General features: G+C 37.8%; 1 protein-coding gene across 2 annotated transcripts in view; it reads right to left on the bottom strand.

Moving 5' to 3' along the window:
- The window catches only part of PKD2L2 (polycystin 2 like 2, transient receptor potential cation channel), a 41817-nt gene extending 20183 nt beyond the window's left edge, over nt 1-21634 (bottom strand). For both annotated transcript variants that reach the window (XM_026508060.4, XM_026508059.4), the window contains exons 1-8: nt 21453-21634; nt 20642-20743; nt 18925-19058; nt 16622-16878; nt 13573-13794; nt 8219-8447; nt 6576-6746; nt 6101-6282 (exon numbers count right to left, since the gene is read on the bottom strand). In XM_026508060.4, coding sequence (XP_026363845.2) covers nt 6101-6282; nt 6576-6746; nt 8219-8447; nt 13573-13794; nt 16622-16878; nt 18925-19058; nt 20642-20743; nt 21453-21483 — 1328 coding nt within the window. In that variant the 5' untranslated portion in view covers nt 21484-21634. The remainder of the gene's footprint in view (nt 1-6100; nt 6283-6575; nt 6747-8218; nt 8448-13572; nt 13795-16621; nt 16879-18924; nt 19059-20641; nt 20744-21452) is intronic.
- Nucleotides 21635-22867: the final 1233 nt, after the last annotated feature.

The raw sequence follows: 22867 nt of genomic DNA, 5'->3' as shown, positions 1-22867 counted from the left end.
TCTCTTACTCTTGTTTTGCCAACAGTTACATGTTACTTTATTACCAATATTCTGTTTTCTGGAATAGATAACATCTATTTTATGTTCCTCATGGATAGCCAGGGCTCTAATATTGGACAATTAAAAGAAAAAGGCAGCACTCCAGTTTTTCTGATTATAATAATAATGCACGTTCATGGGAGAAATTTTAGGAAGTACTAAAGAAAAAGTTTTAAAAATTCGTAACCTAACTAGGAACAACCACAGTTGATACTTTGAGCTTACTTGGATTTATGTTTGATATATTTTGATGCCACTGCTACTGCTATTAGATGCTTAAAATGAGTTATTTTAAGGGGGAGTCTGGGATGGAATTTTTAATAGTATGTAGATACTTTGCGTGATTGGTTAGTCAGTCAAAAGGAAGAAGGCTTCTTGTTCCTGGTTGCCTTTGCCCCCCATGTAAAGGGAGCACAGCTGTAAACAATGAAGGAAGAAATTGTATTCAAAGAAACGGGCTACTTGGAGTCCTAGGGCTCAAGAGTAACCTGGGACTTCATCTTGGGTACCTAAGACATGATTAAATCATACTTAAAGTATTTATTTAGCCTTTTTTTTTTTAAAGATTTATTTATTTAGGGGTCCCCGGGTGGCTCAGCCAGTTAAGTGTCTGCCTTTGGCTCAGGTCATTATCCCAGGGTCCTGGATCGAGCCCCACATCGGGATCCTGCTTCTCCCTCTGCCTCTCTCTCTCTCTCTCAAACAAATAACTCTTTTAATTAATTAATTAGCCTATTTATTATAAATAAATATTTTATTTATTTGAGAGAGAGAGAGCACAGCAGGGAGGGTCAGAGGGAGAGAGTTTTTAACTCTGCACTGAGTGTGGAGCCCAGTCTGGATCTCATGACTCAGATCACGACCTGAGCTGAAACCAAGAGTCAGTCGCTAACCGACTGAGCCACCCATGCACCCCATTTATTCAGCTTTTAATGCTGGTTTATAATGTTCTTCTACACAAGATAAGAAAAGCTGAACTGGAAGGAGACCAAAGTCTCTCAACAACGATTTTTTCCTCTCTGATATGGGAGAATGAGAGGTTTTGTTTTAGTTTTGATCAAACTTGATCTGTAATCCTTGAGTTGTATTTACAGAAGAAAAGATAAGTTAAAGGCACCGTTTTTCCTCTCCAGAAATTAGCTTGTTAACTAAAGCTTCTATTCAGTCCTTCTCTATCAGGAAAGTGTCCAGATACCTCTGCTGTGTAAGTAATGTGAATAACAAAACCCTAACCAAGTTGCCGAATGGTTATAATCACATAGGAAATGGAGACTTCAAACACAATGTAATTGTCATTTTTCTCCTAACTGGAATTTAGTTTATCTCTCCGCCGCCCCCACCCAACCTAAAAGGAACACCATGACTGCTTAGCATACAGGGTTATATTGAATGAAAATACTGTTTTGTAGCTTTCTGATACCCCTGGTAACTTTCTAGAGTTCTCTCTTATAAATTAAAATAGCTAACAGTTCCATAATAATATACCTCTGTGGTTACTATAACTTCACATGACTGGGTATTTAGCTATTCCTCAGCATTTTCCAAATATTGCCTAGTTCACTGTCTGTCTTCTGTAACTCAGATTAAACATGTTAGGCCTTCTTGTTCCAGTCTTCTTACCTCATATCTTCTCCCACTTTCTATATTTCTATGTCACGTTTTCAGTAACTTTTGGTGGCCTATTTTTCACTTTACTCATACTGTCTTCATCTCTTATTTGCTGTCAAACCTGTCAACTAGTTGGGTTTTTTTTGTTTGTTTTTTGTTTTGTTGTTTTTAAGTAGGCTCCATGCCCAGGATGGAGCCCAATGTGGGGCTCAAATCCACAGCCCTGAGATCATGACCTGAGGCGAGATCAAGAGTACAACACTCAACCAACTGAGCCACCCAGGCCCCATTTTAAGAGGTTTTTAATCTCAGTTACTATAATTTTCAGTTCTAGAATTCTATTTTTGATACTTTTACAAATATGTCACTTTTTATACTGTCCTATTCTCTAAAGCTGTTTTCTGACTTATGTTTTATTTCTCTAAATATAGTAAATATTGCATGATTATTCCAATATTGGAAGTCTTTGAGTCTGTTGTTTGTTATGTGCTTGTTCTTGCTTATGATTTCTTATCCCGTCTGTACCAGGTTGCCTTTGACTATGAGCAGTAAGTTATATTTGAAAAATTGCTTGTAGAAGAAATTTGAGACTTAGGATGAATAAACTTTCTCCAGAGAGGTTTTTTGTTTGTGTCTGCAGATGTACACAGGCATTCTAAACCAGGACCATCTTCATACAAGTTTAAGACATGTAATTCCCTGGATACCTAGGTAATTATGAGGGACTGATTCACCTTTAACTTGAGGCTCTAGCACTTCAGTTTCCTTGCCTGATATGTGGAGAGGTTATCAGACAAACCCTCCCCTTCTCTCCCCCTATGCAAGCCCTGGACTTTGCCTTCTGTCTCCTCCTCCCCAAGAAGTGGCCAGAAACACAGTTCCTTGACTATTCCTCTGGATCCTCAAAAATGCCTTCATGATGGAGGGTTTGGTGAGGTGGGGAGGGTGATGGAGTAAAAAACATTAGGAATATGTCTCCCCACCTAGACAACAATGACACAGGCAGAATTTGTCTGATGTAGCTGTTTTGGAACTCTGGAGTATATTTAAGGCTTGTAACTTCCAGGGGAAGGCTTAGACCACTTTGGTCAATTCCAGATTTTAGCTTGGCAAAAGCTACCCATCTGCCACCCCCCAGCCCATGGCAGGGAGCCATGCATGTATTCCTGGAGCAGCTTGTATGCAACCTGTGGGAGCGAGGGTGGGCAATCAGGACACTCTTCTCTAAACATTAGGGGTCTGTGTTCTGATTGCTGATTGCACCTTCTGATTACAAGGGTGCAGAAAGAGTTGGGCATGTTCCCCTGTCTGTTTCAAGTCCCTCTCCCTCTTGCTGAATTAATGTCCTTGGTGCCCTCCCCTCCTCCTTCGTTTTTCTCTTTTTCCGCCTTTGGGAGCCAGACATTAAAGACATCAAAAGTAACTGCATACACAGAGGAAATTAGAAAGTCACCATGCATCCCCAGGGAAAGGTGCAGGCTCAGAAAAGATCTAAGAAGACCTTTACACTTCAGGCTGATCCTCAGCATGAAGACAGTATACAATAAAACAACAACAACAACAACAACAAACAAAGGAAACCCTGGTGAAGGGCAAGAATGTCATTTCCAGGGTTATCATGTTCTACATTCAAATTTCCAGTTTTCAACAACAACAAGAAAAGACAGGACATACACAGAAGTAGGAAAGTATGACCCAACAGAAGGAAAAAAAATAAACCAGAGAAATATCCCTAAGAAAGACCAGATGGCAAACCTACTAGACAAAGACTCTAAAACAACCATCTTAGCACTGCTCAAAGATCTAAAAGACATGGAGAAAGTTAAGAAAATGATTTATGAAAAAAAATGATTTATGAACAAAATGGAAATATCTATAAAGAGATAGAAAACCTCAAAAGAAACCAAGAAGAAATTATAGAGCTGAAAAATACAATAATTGAAATGAAAGTTCATTGTAGGGATTCAGAGGCATATTGAAGCAGGCAGAAGAAAAAAAAATCATTGAACCTAGAGACAGGATGACTGAAATTATCAAGTTTGAGAGAAAGGAGAAAGATTGAAGAAAAATGAACAGAGCCACCGGGATACCATCAAGAGACCAACATATCATAAGAACATGAAAAGATGCTCTGTATTACTAACCATTAGGGAAATGCAAATCATAACCACAATGTGATATCACCTCACATCCATTAGGATGGCTACTATTAAAAAAAAAAAAAAAAGCAGCCCAGAAAATAACAAGTGTTGATGAAGATGTGGGGAAATTGAAACCCTGGTGCACTGTTGGTAGGAATGTAAATGATGCAACCATTGCAGAAACAGTATGGCAGTTCCTCAAAAAACTCAGAATAGAATTACCATATGATCCAGCAATTCCAGCTCTGGGTGTATAACAAAAAGAATTGAAAGCAGAGTATTGAAGAGATATTTGTACACCCATGCTCATAGCATTATTCACAACAGCTAAGACTTGGAAGAAGTCCAGATGGCCATCAACAGATTAATGGATAATCAAAATGAGATTTATACATAGAATGTATTGAGCCTTACAAAGGGAGCCTTAAAAAGGGAGGAAATTCTGACATATTGCACGACACTGATGAATCCTGAAGACACACGTTAAGGGGAATAAATCAGTGACAAAAAGACAAATACTGTATGATCCCACTAAGTACCGAGAGTTAATGGAAATCAAGAGAGAGAGAGAGAGAGAGAGAAAGTAGAATGGTGGTTGCCAGAGGCTGGGGAAGGGGGAAAGTAGAGAATTCTTGATTAATGGGCATAGTTTAGATTTTACAAGATGAAAAGAGTTCTGGAGATGGATGGTGGTGATGGTTGCACAGTATGAATGTACTTAATCTCACTAAATTGTATACTTAGAAATGGTTAAGATGGTAAATTTTATGTATATTTTAATAATAAAAAAATCCTTATAAACTTAAAAAAAAAGCTTTCAGGGCAAATGAAGCTTTGGATGCTGAGCTTACTTCTCTGGTTCTTGCCTTTTGGTTTTGGTCCACTTATTATCTACTTTTTTGTTCTTCAATGTTATCTGTATTTCGTCTAGCTTTTTCAACTGTCTTGAAGAAGAGGTTGATCTGAATAACCCAGCACATCATTACCAAAAGCAGAAGTCCCTTCATTAATGTATTCCAAAGTTGTCTACCTGTTTATTCTGTGCCTTATACTTCCTTTCTTCCCCACTATCGAGGGTAAGACCAATTTCCAAGTTCTGTAAATTACTATATTCAATGTCCAACACTACTAAGTTTTATTAGTAAGTGACACTTGAATTAAGATCCTAGGAAAGGACCAGGAAGTTGTTGGAACTGCAAATGTAATTCACTCAAGAGAAAGATAATTAGACTTCTCAAATTGTAGGTTGTTTGACACTGGAAAGAATCTTTGGGAGTCACTTAGTCCAGTCCCTTCATTTGCAGATAAAGAAATAAAGGTCTAGAAAAGTTGAACAGCTAGTGGCAGAAGTGGAAAGTAGATCTATATACTCTTGGTTCCTAGTCCACTCTTCTTTCTACTACTGATTAATAAAGGGTTATTTCAGCAAATATTATGAAATTTCTTAGAATTGGCACTTCAAATATATCCATGTGGATGGTGAAAAGAGAGCAACTCAAGACATTTCCTTAGACCAGAGTTCCCCAAAATCAAATAAAAGGGCATTGACAAGTAAGTTTGGAGAATTCTTGACTAAAGAAAGTTATTGCAGTTTTTCTCAGGGCCGTATGTTAATACGCACCACAAATTTTCAAAAGAGTGATGCAAAATTTCAAAAACTTAAATATGAAGCCATTTCCCATCAAGCTTGGTCTAAGTTACACAGAACATATTTTGAGAATTGATATTTCAGACTATCATAATTTTCTTACACACACAGAACTTATTTTACCTACCCAAAAAGGAGAGTGAATTTATTTAAATTATTCACTTAAAAAAAAAAAGCCTGAATATTTTTCTAAGGATTCTACCTGATCAGTTGTATAAGTTTGTTGCCTGCTGATTGTTTTATGCATATAAAATATTTTTAAAACACAGCTTTGCCAGATCAGCAAAGGACAATCAGGTGAATATCAATAAAAGGATTCTAAAAGTAGAGCCCTTAAAGAAAAACATTTAAACTTTCTTTCCTCCAGACAATAAATATTACAGAAACATAGAGGCCAATTTCTGTTATATTTAGTAAAATTTTTACCAATGAAAAATTATTTTTCTAACTTGACCTCTTAACATTTAAAAAATAGACTGCACTATCCATTGGGATCTCTTAATGCTAAACACCACTTCGAGTGTGACCAGGTATTTTTCTATCAGTGAAAATATAAAACCAAGTTTAAATTTATGAAAACATGTGCTACTACTTATTATAGGCCTTTCCATGATTTTTTCTTTATAAACTAGTAAATATAATTACATTTACTCTAACAGCTTACATGGCATTTTGAAAAGTGGAAAAGTCGTCAACTTGTGATCCAAAAACAAGAAATCCTAACTGAGCATAAGCAAAGAATATTATAAAAAACATGATGGCAAATCCTACTATGTCTTTGATACAGCGGGACAAGGTTGATGACAGCTGAGACATTGTCTTATTAAAACTTATGAATTTGAATATCTGAAAAAGAACAAAGTTAATTGAAACAGAAGAATATCTAATATCATAATTACTTAGAGTAAGTTAAATTAATTTCAGAAAAGATTTGCTTCAAATTAAAGGAAGTGCTTAATGATAGTTAGGAGACTTTGAAGATTTGCCCGCAATCATCGCAAGGCCAACCTACTTTTAAAATTACTTCGTAGTTAAGAAAACCCTTTTTTTTTCATAACTTTGCAGCTCTAGTTCCCATTTTGCTATCTTAAAAAATATATATCTAATCTGCTGTATTTAATATAATAAAGTATAAATACCTTTATCCATGCAAAAAAGATGGTGACAGCAAGTATATTATTGTAGTAAGTATGCCAGTATGCAAGAAAATAGAAGTCTGAATATTTTTCAGTATTTTTTAACAGGTCTCCAAGTAAGAGAAAAATTTGTATATTACAGTATATGTTGAAGGCAACAGTCACAAAACACAACTAAATGGGAAAATAAGAAAGGTTAAATTAGAGACCATTTCTGTTTCTAAATCTCCTGCAGCCTATGGACAGACACAGGAAAAAGTTCATCATAAGTCTAACAAAAAGGGAGGGGGAACTAAGACATAGGCTTTTACGTGAATGGAAGTAAACCTCAACTTACAGAAGGTTAGGATAGCAAAATGATCACAAAAGTACCGAAATACTGATCACCTGACCATCCTAATCTATGTGCCTGTTTCTTTGAGTCATAAAGCACAAATGTCTAAAATGATTATATTATTCTGACAAGTCTGCATTTCTGCTCCATGTAACTACGTGACACCTGGAAGTTTATTTTTATTTATGTGTTTATGTATTCATGTATTTATTTATAATTCCAGTGTAGTTAACATAAAGTGTTATGTTAGTTTCAGGTGTACAGTATAGTCTCCCTACACGAGACTTAAAAGTTTAATATTTTCTATCACATAACACTAAAAGAAAAAATTTTTCAGTGACACAAAAATAACACTTTTGAGAGCCCTCCAACAACTTTTCTAGAAGAGGATTTCAGAACCAGGTTATGTCAGGTATCACAGCTTTCTAACTGTCATGAAAATCTTCCTTTGCCTGAAATGCTCAGATAGTTAAACAGTCAATGTTATGCTGTGTGTTAAGTATTACTGGGGACACCAGAGAGGTAGGTGGCACATTTCTTGACTCTGAGAAACTTTTAATCTGGTTTTGGGAAACAAGGCTTATATCCAGGATTGGCTATAACTAAGGGTTAGTAAGGGTGTATAAGCCGGAAATGTTTGTTCATTGTTCTAAGACCAAGTTCTTACCTTTGTCCTGCCCTGTCGACCTCTATTTTAGTCTGTTCCAGTGAAGAGAACTGGCAGTTTTTAGAATTTCTTTCCAAGACTATCTTCCCAATCCTGGTGTTCTCTGTACCCACAAGCTACCCTCTGGCTCCTCACTCCCCGTGCTCCCCCTTTCAGTATTCTTCCTAGGCTTGATTTTGCATATTCTTTCAAAATTCAGTGTAAGAAAACAGAGAGGCAATATAGAAGAGTACATGTCCAAAAATAACCATGATTTTCAACATGAGGCCCTATAAGAAACACATTTTTTTGAGTGAAGGGAGACGAACTGTGCACATTAAATCATAATACCTATAGAATCACCTGTTCTTCTCAGTTTATGCTGGTTCTCTCAAGGACCAGATCAGGAAAAAAAAAATGGACTTCTTACTTTTGGAGGCACACCATTAGTATGCCCTATGACAGTTCCTTTTATGATTGATACTTGCAGCTTTTAAATTGTACCAGCTGGGCTCCTGAAGAGTTGAGGAGTTGGGGGTGGGGGATGTGGGACTGGGGGAGGGGGGAAAAGAGGGAGCTGGCCCTCAGCTAGTTGCCAGATGAATAGGAAATTTTGGTGGGTTCAGAAGCAATTCCCTCCAACCATGCGTATGAATGTATACTTACCACCAAAAGTAGTAATTCTAGCCAGTTCCAAACACTTTTGAAATAGGCAGACTTAAATTCTCGAACTTTTTGGGCTTCTTGTGTTGTGAAGACAATAAGAAAAATACAAAATGTGATTTCACAGGAAGCAATAATATAATCATAGTAGCTAACATATCTGAGGAGCTTCACAGAGTAAAACTGCCATGAAGTAATTATTCCTCCAGTTGCAGGGAATTCTGCCACCAATCTGTAAAATTAGGTTAGTGCGAGTAACTGTGCATTTATTTCAAGCATTTATATTTCAGTATGCAACTCAGTATGAAGTTTCTAATTTGTGATGATGTGTATTTTAATAGTCAGTTATTTTGTGCAAAATACGTTTTCTTGGGGTCATGTGTTCAATTTAAAATAAATTCTAGTGGATTTACTTATTTTTTAATGGCTCCATTTTTTTGGTACTCCAAATATTCACGGCGGTCAAAGACCAATGTAATTGAGAAAGTAAGATGGGATTTTAGCCAGACATTTTTTCTATTTTGTGTTCAGATTGCTTGATTGTAACTGGGAATACCATTTTATCTCCACAAGAGAATGAGATGCTGTTCAAGAAATGCTATACTGTTAGTTATTGTTATTAATCAGTACTCTCCCCAGAATACGTAATTCTTGAAGGTTTCGGAGAAGGAAAATACACTCTCCCCTGTCAGATTATCAGAGATACTTCTTGCTTCTAAATGTCAAGACTACATATTCTACTAAAACAAATATTTCCTGTTTACTTTAGGCACAGGATGTTGGATCCAAGGATCTATATGCAAAGAGAAATGTAAAAATTAATTCCAACACTAAATAAAAAGATTTTGAGGTTGTTCACTGTATTTCTACTGTCCTCTACAACTTCAGGTAAATAAGAATTGGCACTAATTTAAGGAACCCAGTATCTCTATCATAATGTAATTATTCCTACTTAGATATATTAGCAAATATTATTGCTATTGGAATAAAGGTGCTGCCAAAATAAAACCAAAAAGCAGTTAAACAGAAAACAGAACTGTTTGTTTTGCTTGCATGTAGTGGGTGTGCAATGTTGGATAAATGAGCGAAGTGAAAGAAACTCAGCAGTTTGACCTGAAGTGTACGCTAGTAAAAAGGGAAAAAAGAATAGTATTCAGTTTAGTTTGTCAGATATATTTACAAAAGGAAAGTAAATGGATAAGTAAATGTTCCCATACAACTACTGATTAGAGATACCACCAGTTCAAAGTTTCAAAATCTGCTAGTTTCTAAAAAGTAACATTTTAAAAGGTAACATAGAATAAGCATAAACCCCAGAGACAGGAAATCTGGACTTAGTCTAGTGTAACAAGGAGTTCTCCATATGATTTTAAGCCAGTTAACCCAATGTTTCTCCTCGTGTTTAAGGCATAAAAATGATTTGTATTCTTCGCTTTATCCTGATCAGGACTATTGGAAAGAGTGATTAATGTTGGTAAAAAGCTCTGATTCCCTGAAAGGAGAGGAAAAAAAACTATAAAAGAAATGGTATAATGCCCATTGGCTACTTAAGACAATTGATTTGTTTTATTCATTTTTCCAGATTTTAAAGGCCATGGTTGTGTTTCACTGTCACTATTGCACAAGGGCAAAATCCCCTAATCAGAGTAGACACCAATTCTGTATTCCATTTAGAGTAGAAATGAAAGACTCATGAGAGAGATTTAAGACTCACTGAGATTTTAGTGGATACTGCTGTTTGCTTGTCTAGTGGTCATCAACCCATTCCACCTTTCTAACAGAACCTTGATTGTATCAGGCATCCACCCATTCCCAGATCACTCAGAGGAAGCTGATTCAGTCCCCAGACAGATTCAATCATGGTAACCCTATTTCCTTTGTCAGTGTTTGATTCTAGAACACAGGCCTAAAGCCAATTAGCACAGTCCAGGTTAGGCAAAGTCACTAAGGTCATCAGACTAATGGAAAGAATTTTTTCTCTTTAGAGGGTTCTCTCCCCTGCCTGCAGACTCTTTCCCCTTCTCCTCCTCCTCCTTCACGTCCTCCTCTTCCTTTTAAGGGAATATCTCTTGTCATTCTCCTGGGTCCAAATCAGCCCAGACATGTCCTTCTCATGTAATGGCAGAAATGCCAGAGAGCAAGTTTTAACAGGCAAATTCATTTCAAATGTCTGCTTGTATCCTATCTGCTCCCATTCCATTGACCAAAGCAAGTCACAAGGCCAAGCCCAAAGAGAAATTAAGGAGTTGATCCCATTTATAATTGCACCCAAAACTATAAGATACTTAGGAATAAACCTAACCAAAGAGGCAAAGGATCTGTACTCAGAAAACTATAGAGCACTCCTGAAAGAAACTGAGGAAGACACAAAAAAATGGAATAACATTCCATGTTCATGGACTGGAAGAACAAATATTGTTAAAATGTCTATGCTACCTAGAGCATTCTATACATTCAATGCAATCTCTATCAAAATACCATCAACTTTTTTCACAGAGCTGGAACAAATAATCCTAAAATTTGTACGGAACCAGAAAAGACCCAAATACCCAGAGGAATGTTGAAAAAGAAAACCAAAGCTGGTGGCATCACGATTCTAGACTTCAAGCTCTATTACAAAGCTGTAATCTTCAAGACAGTATGGTACTGGCACAGAAACGGACACATAGATCAGTGGAACAGAATAGAGACTCCAGAAATGGACCCTCAGCTCTATGGTCAACTAGACTTTGACAAAGCAGGAAAGAATATCCCATGGGAAAAAAGACAGTCTCTTCAACAAATGGTGCTGGGAAAATTGGACAGCCACATGCAGAAGAATGAAACTGGACCATTCTCTTACACCATACACAAAAAGAGACTTGAAGTGGATGAAAGACCTAAATGTGAGACAGGAATCCATCAAAATGCTAGAGGAGAACACAGGCAACAACCTCTTTGACCTCGGCCGCAGCAACTTCTTGCTAGGCATGTCTCCAAAGGCAAGGGAAACAAAGGCAAACATGAACTACTGGGACTTCAACAACATAAAAGCTTTTGCACAGCAAGGGAAACAGTCGACAAAACCAAAAGACACCCTACGGAATGGGAGAAGATGTTTGCACATGTCTTATCAGATAAAGGGCTAGTATCCAAGATCTATAAAGAACTTATCAAACTCAACACCCAAAGAACAAATAATGCAATCAAGAAATGGGCAGAAGACATGAACAGACATTTCTCCAAAGAAGACATCCAAATGGCCAACAGACATGAAAAAATGCTCCACATCACTTGGCATCAGGGAAATACAAATCAAAACCACAATGAGATACCACCTCACACCAGTCAGAATGGCTAAAATTAACAAGGCAGGAAACGACAGATGTTGGTGAGGATGTGGAGAAGGGGAACCCTCTTAACACTGTTGGTGGGAATGTGAGCTGGTGCAGCCACTCTGGAAAACAGTATGGAGGTTCCTCAAAACGTTGAAAATAGAGCTACCCTATGACCCAGAAATTATACTACTAGGTACTTACCCCAAAAATACAAATGTAGTTATCTGACCAGGCTCCTGCACCCCAATGTTTATAGTAGCAATGTCCACAATAGCCAAGTACGGAAAGAGCTCAGATGTCCATCGACAGGTGAATGGATAAAGAAGATGTGGTATATATATACAATGGAATACTACTCAGCCATCAAAAAGAATGAAATCTTGACATTTGCAATGATGTGGATGGAACTAGAGGGCATTATGCTAAGCAAAATTAGTCAATCAGAGAAAGAATTATCATATGATCTCACTCATATGTGGAATTTAAGAAACAAAACAGAGGATCATAGGGGAAGAGAGGGAAAATTAAAGACGAAATCGGAGAGCGAGACAAACCATAAGAGACTCTTAATCATAAGAAGTAAACTGAGGGTTGCTGGAGGGGAGGGGGTTGGGGGGATGGGGTAACTAGGTGATAGGCATTAAGGAGGGCATGTGATGTAATGAGCACTGGGTATTCTATAAAACTGATGAATCCCTGAACTCTACCTCTGAAACTAATAATACTTAATATGTTAATTAATTGAATTTAAATTAAAAAATTTAACAACAACAACAACAAAACAACAAAAAAAACCAAGGCTGAGCCTAGCGTCAGGAGCCAGGTAAATGCACCCAACCCTGGGTGACAGAGCACTGCAAAGTTACATGGCAAAGATGTGAAGAATTGGGGCCATTTTTGCAAATCACCACAGGCTCTAATCATTTCTGGGATGCTGGCTACTGGTATATGTTGTTTGAAATTTAAATTGTTCATTCTTTTTTTTTTTTTCTTTAAGATTTTATTTATTTATTTGACAGAGATAGAGACAGCCAACAAGAGAGGGAACACAAGCAGTGGGAGTGGGAAAGGAAGAAGCAGGCTCCCCGCGGAAGAGCCTGATGTGGGGCTCGATCCCAGAACTCCGGGATTACGCCCTGAGCCGAAGGCAGACGCTTAACGACTGAGCCACCCAGGTGCCCCTAAATTGTTCATTCTTGAGACAAAAATTAATAACTTAATAAAGAAGCTCATTCTGAAAGGAAATCAGCAGATTTGAACGATCTGATTTGGAGGTAGAAATCAAGACTAAACATGAGATCTGCGCAGCTGCAGAATAAGACTATATATCCTTAATATTAAACATATTGTATGTTAAGTAATTCTCCATGTTCTTGAATATATTCCAAAACAATGAAACAATGAATATGATGTTGCTTTACTATCTTATTCATTATTGGCATAACTACATGATATTTATTTTGAGGGCTATGATTTTTTTTTTTTAAGATTTATTTGTTTGACAGAGAGAGAACAAGAGTGAGAGAAAGCACAAGCAGGGGGAGTGGGAAGCAGAGGGAGAAGCTCCCAAGTAGCAGGGAGCCCGATGCGGGGCTTGATCCCTGGACCCTGGGATCATGACCTAAGCTGAGGGCAGACACTTAAAGTGACTGAGCTACCCGGGTGACCCTATGATTTTTTTTTAAGTAGGCTCCAGGCCCAGCGTGGAGCCCAATATGGGGCTTGAACTCACAACTGTGAGATCAAGGCCTGAGATGAGATCAAGAGTCAGATGCTTAACTGACTGAGCCACCTGGGTGCCCCTGAGGCTTATGATTTTAATCTCAGTACAAACACGCACAAACTGGAAACACTAATGAGGGCTGTGGAGGCCATGTATGTATGTATGTGTTTTAAGTAGGCTCCACACCCAATGTAGGGCCCCAACTCACGACCCTGAGACCAAGAGTCCCATGCTCTGCTGAATGAGCCAGCCAAGTGCCCCTCTGAATGCTTTTTAAATTCAAGAGACTAATAATAAAGAGGTTCTGAGTCACTTACCTGATTATACAAAACAGGTTTACATTAGCATTGTATAATGAAAAATCAATAAAAATAACTCTAGTCCCTCTCGTGATCCAGCTGTTCAGTTGCAGGTGAACAAACTTGTTTTTCGTTTCAGATTTTGATTTTGATAAAGTGAAAATAAATCCTCCATTTCGGTAAACACCAACAAATCCCCAGTGCCAAGGGAAGGTACTTTCAGGAGTAGCATACTTCCATCTGTTAAGTATAAAAAGAATAATGGAGAGATGAGAAAGCCTGACCGAGAAGTATTCTAAGAATTTAAGCTAATGTTAAAAAAAAAAGCAGTATTAAGTTCATAAGTATTATAGTAATTTTGAAGCAAGACAATGACTTAAGGAATAAGAGGATTAATATTTAGTAAGTTTTCATTTTTTACTGTTTAGTGTGGGTAACACACTGGACTAGATACTATGAGAAAAGGTTTTTTTTTTTTTTAAAGATTTTATTTGTCAGAGAGAGAAAGTGCGAGCAGGGGGGCGGGGGAGGGGCCGAGGGGCAGAGGGAGAAGCAAACTCCCTGCTGAGCAAGAAGCCTGATGTTGAACTGGATCCCAGGACCCTGGAATCATGACCTGAGCTGAAGGCAGATGCTTATCTGACTGAGCCACCCAGGCGTCCCAGAAAAGGTTTTTAAAAAATCCATCTGTTGCCTCTGGGAATTTATAATCTAGAAAACCAAGACTAAGGTTGTTTCTTCAATACACGTTTCTGTTGTCTTATGAAATTTTTAGTCTTTTTGGAGGACAAGAATATCAAGGGCTGTGATTCATAAATATCTGTCTCCATATAGTAAAAGAGGGGCTTCATAGTCTGTCTTCTACAGGTCATATACCATGTATAAATGTCAATAAACAAGAGCTTTCTTACAATGTCTATATTGTTAAATAGATACTTATTTATTTTAATATTTTAAAAATTTATTTGACACATAGAGAGAGAGCACAGCAGGGAAAGCAGGAGAGGGAGAAGCAGGATCTCCGCTGAGCAAGGAGCCTGATGTAGAACTGGATCCCAGGACCCTGGAATCATGACCTGAGCTAAAGGCAGACGCTTAACCAACTGAGCCACCCAGGCGCCCCAACAGGTATCTTACTTTAACAAAAGTTTATAAATCAAAGTAAAATGTGCATAACTGAATTTTGTTTCCATCCTTTCTACTTTTTTGAGAGAGAGAGAGAGAGTGAGCAAGCATATATGTAAGGTGGGGGGAAGGGCAGAGGGAGAGAGAGAATCTCAAGCAGACTCCACACTCAGCGTGGAGAGGGATGTGGGGACCGATCCCACGACTCTGAAATCATGACCTGAGCAGATATCAAGAGTCCTACACTCAATTGACTGAGCCACTCAAGCACCCCCATTCTTTCTACTTTTAATTATGGGATATCAAAAAATAAAGCCTCGACTCCTCATTTCAGTCCCTGTTCAGTCTCCCCAGGCAGATTTGAATGATTATCCAAAGGTACACTGCTTAAACTTGTTTTTCTATTAATAATACTATGTTTGTTTTCAGGAGGGGGGAAAAGTGATACCACTAAGAAAAAAATACCCAGATTTAATGAAAATTCTGTTGTTGTATTTTTGAGTGTTTTCCACATGGTTGTTAAACCGAAATAAGAACAATTGTTACACCAGTCTTCTCCTACTTCCAATTTTTTATGATGTTTTTAATTAGCAAATGGTACATTTTAGATAGACAAACAAGCACAGATTGATTCTTATTTTGGTTGTTAGGGAATAACAAATATTATAATACAAAATCTGTAGTGTTAATTTTGGTAAATCACTTTAAGTTGTTATGAGAATTTGGAATAATAGAATACCTAACAGATTAGTTTTTGGATTCCCATTTAAAATGTGCAGTTGAATAACTGATTTATTTTGTAATTTTTCATTGAAAGAGAAATAGTAATATCTAAGAGAATGTGTCACCATACTTATGAATTTATTAGATTTCTAAGAATTATGCAAGCACTTTGCTATCCTAAAGTATAACCAAAAACTTACACAAAGAAAAAACAAGTGAACAAAAACTATAAAGCAATGATTAATCTTGGCGCTACAGGAGAGGCTGTTGAAGAAATGTAATCATTGCTCATATGTATAATATAAACATTGACTAATGATCAACAAAAATTATGATCTAACAACAGGCTAAGAGAAATAGGAAGTGTGTGTGTAGAGGGAGGGACACATGACAGACACCTTTCATGACAGAGACAATAGATACATAAAACTGTAAAATCAAGTAATAGCAGTATAAGCACATTATTTAGAAATAGAAAATACACCAGAAGAAACAACTAAAAGAACTCAAAAAGAGGCTGCTTCTGGAGAATTGTATTTGTATCATTTTGATAAATATTAGATTAAAAAATTTGTTCTCTGCCTCCTATGATTTTCATAGGACTGTAAACACAATGATAAGCAGCTTCTGGCTTTGGGTGTCCTGTTTTCAGTATAGACATGAGTGTACACCAGCATTAGCCTCAGCCAATTTGGAGAACACTGCTCTAATATCTTTGGTAGGCATCGTCAGATGCAGCGCCTCCAGAGCATAACTGCTCATTTTCGGTATTGGCAATAACAGAAGATATCACTGAAGTCAGAGTGAGAAAGGAGGAAAGTGGCAGAGCACACCTAACACACTCCCTGGGTGTCCCAAGAAGCTTTTGGGATGTGTTTGAGGGACTCTGGTCAGAGACAGAAAAGCTGATTTGCATACTGTAAAAGCAAAAACTGACACTTTACCTTATGTTCAAAATGACTTAGCACTTCATATACCCCAGTTAGAAAAAAAAAAAAAGAATACTCTTTTTATCCTTTGGTAAACAAAATAACAGTTTCACTCTTACTTTTCTAAACACTTCTCCTTCGTTTGTTACTATTATTGAAATAATAAAAACTGCTCCTTACCTGCCAGACCACTGTTGGTATTATTTGGAAAACACACAAATTTTCCTAATTTTTTAAACATACAATGGTAAGATGCTAGGAAAAGTTACATGTAATTTTATATTACTTACTCAGTTTCCGCTTTAAGGCCAAAATCAGCCAGGTCTTCATTTTTAGAAGTGTATCTGTCATAACATTCATTCATCAAAGACTGAAGGGATGAATAGACCTTGCATGTGTTGTTGCGGACTTTTAGTTGACGGACTCTAGGGACTCCTAAAAGCATGTTCTCATAGTAGATGCGACTGCTGTTCTTTAAATCGTACAATGTGTTTTTAGTGTACCATGCGTCCCAGTACAGACCTTCCAAAAGGGGTCCTTCCATAAACTTCATATAGAAAGATAAATGTTATGGGAAAAATACTTTCATGTCAATTGTGTAACAGAATCTACATTCATAATGTTACCTTAAGAACTTAAAAATCAGTGATTTTGAGGAGTACGAAAATTACTGACCAAGCCACCATTAATATTAAAGGATACGATGATGTCGATGATGATAATGAAGATGGTTAATATTTACTGAGCCCTTACTAACTACTCACTGCTCTAGCACTTTACAAAAATTAATTCATTTAATTGCAGAACCCCTCTTCTCCCTTTCTTATATGAAGGGTATATTGAAAACTGTCCCCTAATACATGAGTATATAAACCCATAGCCACATACTCATGGTTGTTATAGCCACAACTCATCACTTGCCCTCAAAGTTGTCTGTGTTCTTCTTCCCCACCAGCTCCAGCGGTGGTGACTGCTACTCCTTCCTTGCTCTGCCATTCTAAGAGATCCCAAACCCAGGGTTCAGTTTCTCCTTTCCTGCCTTTGTCTTCTTGCCATTGGTCATGTATACTTCAAGTCAGCACAATAAAAAAAGCAGGGTGAACTCCACTTCTGGTGTCGGGACTAACTCCTTTTTCTTTTATATCTCACTAGGCCTATACCAATGACCTTTAATCATCTGCTCTCATCTCAAACTTCCCTTCTTTCTCAGGAAGTGACCTTGCCTCCTTCGGAAGTTTCAGATTCCTAGCATGGCATTCATGATTTGACCTCTGTTCAGTTCAGGGTCTGGCCTTGTCCACCTCATCTTCCATATTCCTGTAATGCCAAACATAGCTCCATAGGTAGAGTTACTTATAGCACATATTGTTTATCCTGCCTAGAATGCCCTCCTGTTACTCATCCTTTAAAATACAAGTGAATTGTCATCACCTCTGGAAAACCTTCCTATCTCTTCCTTACATGCCCCAGTGTTTGTGACTTGGGATACCTAAAGCTTCTGTTCTCTTAACTGTTCTTTCCTTTTTTTTTTTTTAAAGATTTTATTTATTTATTTATTCAACAGAGATAGAGACAGCCAGTGAGAGAGGGAACACAAGCAGGGGGAGTGGGAGAGGAAGAAGCAGGCTCATAGCGGAGGAGCCTGATATGGGGCTCGATCCCATAACCCCGGGATCACGCCCTGAGCCGAGGGCAGATGCTTAACCGCTGTGCCACCCAGGCGCCACTTAACTGTTCTTTCCTAATAATGTGAGCATCTTGCTAAGTGAAATGTAATGGAAAAAACAAATCTGTTCCAAAGCCGAAGGAATGGTACTCTCACATAATTAAAAGCACTATAAAGTTATATTTTGCATATGTACTCTTTATTATTTACTTGATTATATGCTGTACATTACTGTAATAGACACAGTACAAGGCTGTATACCAAAATTATATATATTTCACTTTATGGGCCATTTAAGGATTAAACATTTTTTTTTTAGTAATCTCTACACCCAAAGTGGGGCTCAAACCCATAACCGTGAGATCAAGAGTTGCATGGTCTTCCAATTGAGCCAGTGAGGTGCCCCCATTTAAGGATTTTTTAAGAATAAATTTTTACTATACACAATTACAGTTTGACATGGATCCTAACCCCACATAAGCAGTGTGTCTTCTATTTTCCAAATGCAGTGATAATGTTAAAAAAAAAAAAAGTATAATTTTAGGGTGCCTGGGTGGCTCAGTCGGTTAAGTGTCTGCCTTCGGCTCAGGTCATGATCTCAGGGTCCTAGGATCAAGCCTGGCATCGGGCTCCCTGCTTAGATGGGAGTCTGTTTCACCCTCTGCCTCATGCTTATTCTCTCTCTCAAATAAATAGAATCTTTTTTAAAAAGTATAATTTTTTTGAAAGTTCTAAGAACTCTCTTACACTGAGAGCATAGGTTCTCAATATACACTTACTGATTGGTTGATTCTAAAAGTTTAAAGAAATGAAACTCATTTTTACTCATTCCTTCAACAAATATGTCTCCAGTGTCTATTAGGTGTGCCATGAGTTTGTTTATGCAATACCAAAAGCTATTTCATTCTCAGTCACATGATACCTTACCTTCCAAAAATCAGTTATGCTGCGAATAGACTTAAAGTTGGTTCTTTCATCACCAGGCACAGAAGTGTCCAAAAATAGAGATGACATAACTTTGTTTAAGTAATACATATGTGGGTTTACCATCCCAAAAGTCACTAAGGAGAAGAATTTTTGTTTAAAAATTTATTTTTAAAAACTCAGTTTATCAGGATTAAATATTAGTTAAATTTTATTCCCAATTATGTTTTGAAAATTCAAATTTTTTGACTAATTATAAAATTAAAAAAAAGAAAATAGAAATATACAAAACAGGAAGAAGTTTCCTGTAATTCCACTGCTACAATTAGGTTTAGCACATATTCTTCAGATTTTTCTATATGCCTACACATTTATAAAGAAAATAAGTTTATTTTTACAAAAATGAGATCACATTATGCATACTATTTTGCAAGCTTTTTCTCTGAGAGAGGCAATATAATATAGTGAATAAAGCTATGGATTTTGAATTCAAACAAATAATGATTTGAGTCCCACTACAGGGATAACATCTCCTACCTCATAGTTTTGTTATGAGACGTAAGTGAGATATGCATGTGGAACATATAAATCCATGTTTTGGCACATAAGAATTTTTAAATATATTAACTGGTATTTGTTCTCTCTCAAGGGTGGGTGGATAGGTTTTAGAGCAGGGTCTTTCTTTAATATGACTAAATATGTTTTTTTATTTTTCTTTTTGCTAGAAGACTTTTAGTTTTTACCAATTATCTATCTTCAACATTATTCTATGGCACATCAGCCTATGCCATGCTTTAATGTTCCATATTATTTCACTGTATATACCAAAATGCTAAACAAATCCTGCTTTTGTTTTTTTAACAAATCCTCTGTTGATGAAGATTTAAGTCTCTTTCAATTCTTCCTAATTAAAAAAGATTTTTTTATGTCTGAATAATGAAACTATGATCTTTTTATATTTTTCCATTTCCTGAATATTAAGCATTTAAAAACCAGTCTAAGATGTCTTAATTTATAAGATCTAGAGTTGTCTTTTTAATCAAGATCTGACTCAAACTCACTCCTACAATGCCAAATAGTTAACTGATACATAATTGCCAGTATGCAGGCCATATCAACGTGAGAAGTCTGGCCAATGAGTTTACTAAATCTAGTGTTTGCTGGGCACTCAAATGATGAAATGCTTTTTCATACTGATTCAGTCAATGCTCTTGACCCACAGATAGGAGAAACGCAGGTTAAGAGGTTTTCCCAACCTCGTTAAAGATTTGCATTGATCCATACCTTCCGTGACTCTGCACCAGCATATTTTACTATAAACTGTGCGATAGGCCAGGGAAAGAACAAACCAGACACGAAGACTAACTTCTTTGGCCTCATTTGTAGTGACCTATGAAACTGAGCAGATTTCTGACAGAAATCTCGTCTGAATTGCCAACTCAAGGGAATAATTATATTCAGGATAGAACTGAAAACTTTAATAATTCAATGTTGACTATGAAAGCTTTTCATTACACCTGTGACCTAAAGCTTTGCCCTTTAAGAAATGGAAATCGTGTCAATCTAAATGAATTTAAGATAAGTCTAAAATGTGTCACTAATTTTTTTTAGAGGTCTTAGTAGTCTGAGAGCCTATGGTTTATAAAGTACATGTTTTATTTTTCACCTCCACATAACTTCTTAGTTCAAACAGTGTCTTCATCTATATCTGTGTACTTACATATACATAGGTTTATTAAAAAAATAAAGTAGAGTGCCAACTCCTGAAGTGTGGTTCTAATTTCTACTTCCTTACTGTAATGCAGGTTAGGTTTCGGAGTCCCTGTGAGACACAAAACAAATTGTTTCCTTACATTATTATGCAATTTATAATGGATATTAACAATGATAATGGGAAAACAGCCACTTTTAGCTGATAGACTGTGTGAAGGAAAGCTCCAATGGCTTCTGGTTATTTTTTTATTCTCACTTTTGCGAAGTAGGAATAATTACTAACACTTCTCATTTTATGACTGAACACTAACGAATTATATATATTACACGGACGTTTCCTTAGAAGTCTCGTCTGAAAGTGAAAAAGCAAAATACAAAAAAAAAAAAAAAAAAAAAAGAAAAAGAAAAAGAAAAAAAAAAATCACTCATCTGTCCCTAACCGTTTTCTCGACCTTCTATATTCCTTCTTGGGAAGGCTGGCTTCTGCTGGAGGGGGGAAAAGGACTCGGCCTGGAGTTCTATCGAGGTAAGGCTCCCTAGATCAACGAAAGGCTTCGCAGAATGGCCTAGGGACGGTATCTGTGCATTAAGTACAAGCCCCGGCTCGAGCCTCTGGCGAGGGGCGGGCGCCATATCGCCTCAAGGCTTCAGTTTTCCCATCTGTGAAATGGGACTCCTAGCCACCGCTTCTCAAGGGGAGGCTGTGAGGGCTAAACGTGCTGTCTTTTATGAATAGATATGGGGTTACATAGTTCCTTCCATGGTACTTGTAATTGCCAAATCGGCCCTGCCCATAACTCCCTAGGATGATCCCTCACCGCCTCGGTGCCACCGTGACGCTTCAGCCATGTCCGACCTGGACAACGACGCCTGTTCGACCTCCCCGGTCTGCCGCGCCTGCGCGTAACTTTGCAACGCGCGCCACTTAGCTCCTGCGCCTGCGCAAACCCTCACGGTCCTGAACCAGCGCAAGCCGCGCTACAAGTGGCCAGGGCGCGTGCGCACCGCGGACGCTCTGGAAAGCCGGCAGCTGAGGCGGGGTTGGGAGTTGCGGCGTTTGTCTCTGGCGGAGGCTCGGCTTCTCGGGCGAACCTGGTTTTGGGCTTGGGGTTGGTCGTAAAAATCGTAGTAATTAATTCTAACGGGCTACTGTGTCTTGAACACCTTTTACATTTATTGGCTTTTTTAGTCTTCACATCCCCCCTTCCTGAAAGGTAGGTGTTTTATCCTCATTTTAGGTCTGGAGACGCTGAGGCGCTGAGAGGGTCGGTGACTTACCGAAGTGCACAGGTGGTCGGGGCAAATCTGCTGGAAGCCAGAGCCCGAGTGCCTAACCAAACGCCCACTCTGCCGATGCTGCTTGCAGACATCGGTTCTCGTTAACCGAGAGCTGCTGCTAGAAATAGCTTTCACCCCTCGTGCCACCCAATATGGCTAAAGAAAACGATAAAGTAGAATTAAAAAAATCCAGCTCTGAAGTGATTATGTGGAATAGTAGGCCCAACAGGAGACGTGGGGAGCCCAGAAGCTTTGCAAAGATGGGAAGGTTTGTAAACCAAAGACATTTGGCTGTAAATTAAGGCATCCAGAGCCCTGACAGGATATGAGACAGGAGAGAGTCTCATGTTGGAAAAAAGAAAAATGAAACGGAATTCAGTTGAAAGGCCCCAGGGCAGCTAGCAAAGAAAACCATCAAGCTGTTCGGGAAGTAAAAAATAAAGCCGCTTTTGTTATTTCCCTGAAAGAGATGTCGAGTGATGTTGATAAATGCTGTTTTATGTGTAGATGAAAAACAAACCGAGGCCACACAGCAGCGAGGGTCAAAGACTACCAATGATAAAAGAAAAAGGAGAGGCCTAGCAAAAGGCCATGACCAGTGGACAGGAGGCCTGAGAAGAAAGGGTTATGTCCTATCTTAAGGAATAGCGTAATGACAGGATTTTCCCTTTCCTGTACTTAGACTCTCAGATGCTCACAAAATTATGCTTCTTAACGTAATAGGTTATCTGAACTTGAGAAACCCCCCCCAACAGGCATTCAAATTTACATGAAATGTTAAGAATTAAGCAGATGACTCTACAGACTATTCTTATTCCACTGAGCTCAGTAGACTCAAAGGTCTTGAAGACTTACGGACTTTTTGGTTAAAACAAAATCACAATTTCAGGAGAGATTCTGTCAGGATTTATTGTGGTTGCTTGCTTTTGAAGTGCAAACCATGGAAGGTCTAGCT

Source organism: Ursus arctos, unplaced genomic scaffold (assembly GCF_023065955.2).
Source record: "Ursus arctos isolate Adak ecotype North America unplaced genomic scaffold, UrsArc2.0 scaffold_5, whole genome shotgun sequence".
Lineage (NCBI taxonomy): Eukaryota > Metazoa > Chordata > Mammalia > Carnivora > Ursidae > Ursus > Ursus arctos.
Note: the sequence above shows the minus strand (reverse complement) of the source record. Positions and strands in the feature narration are given on the sequence as shown.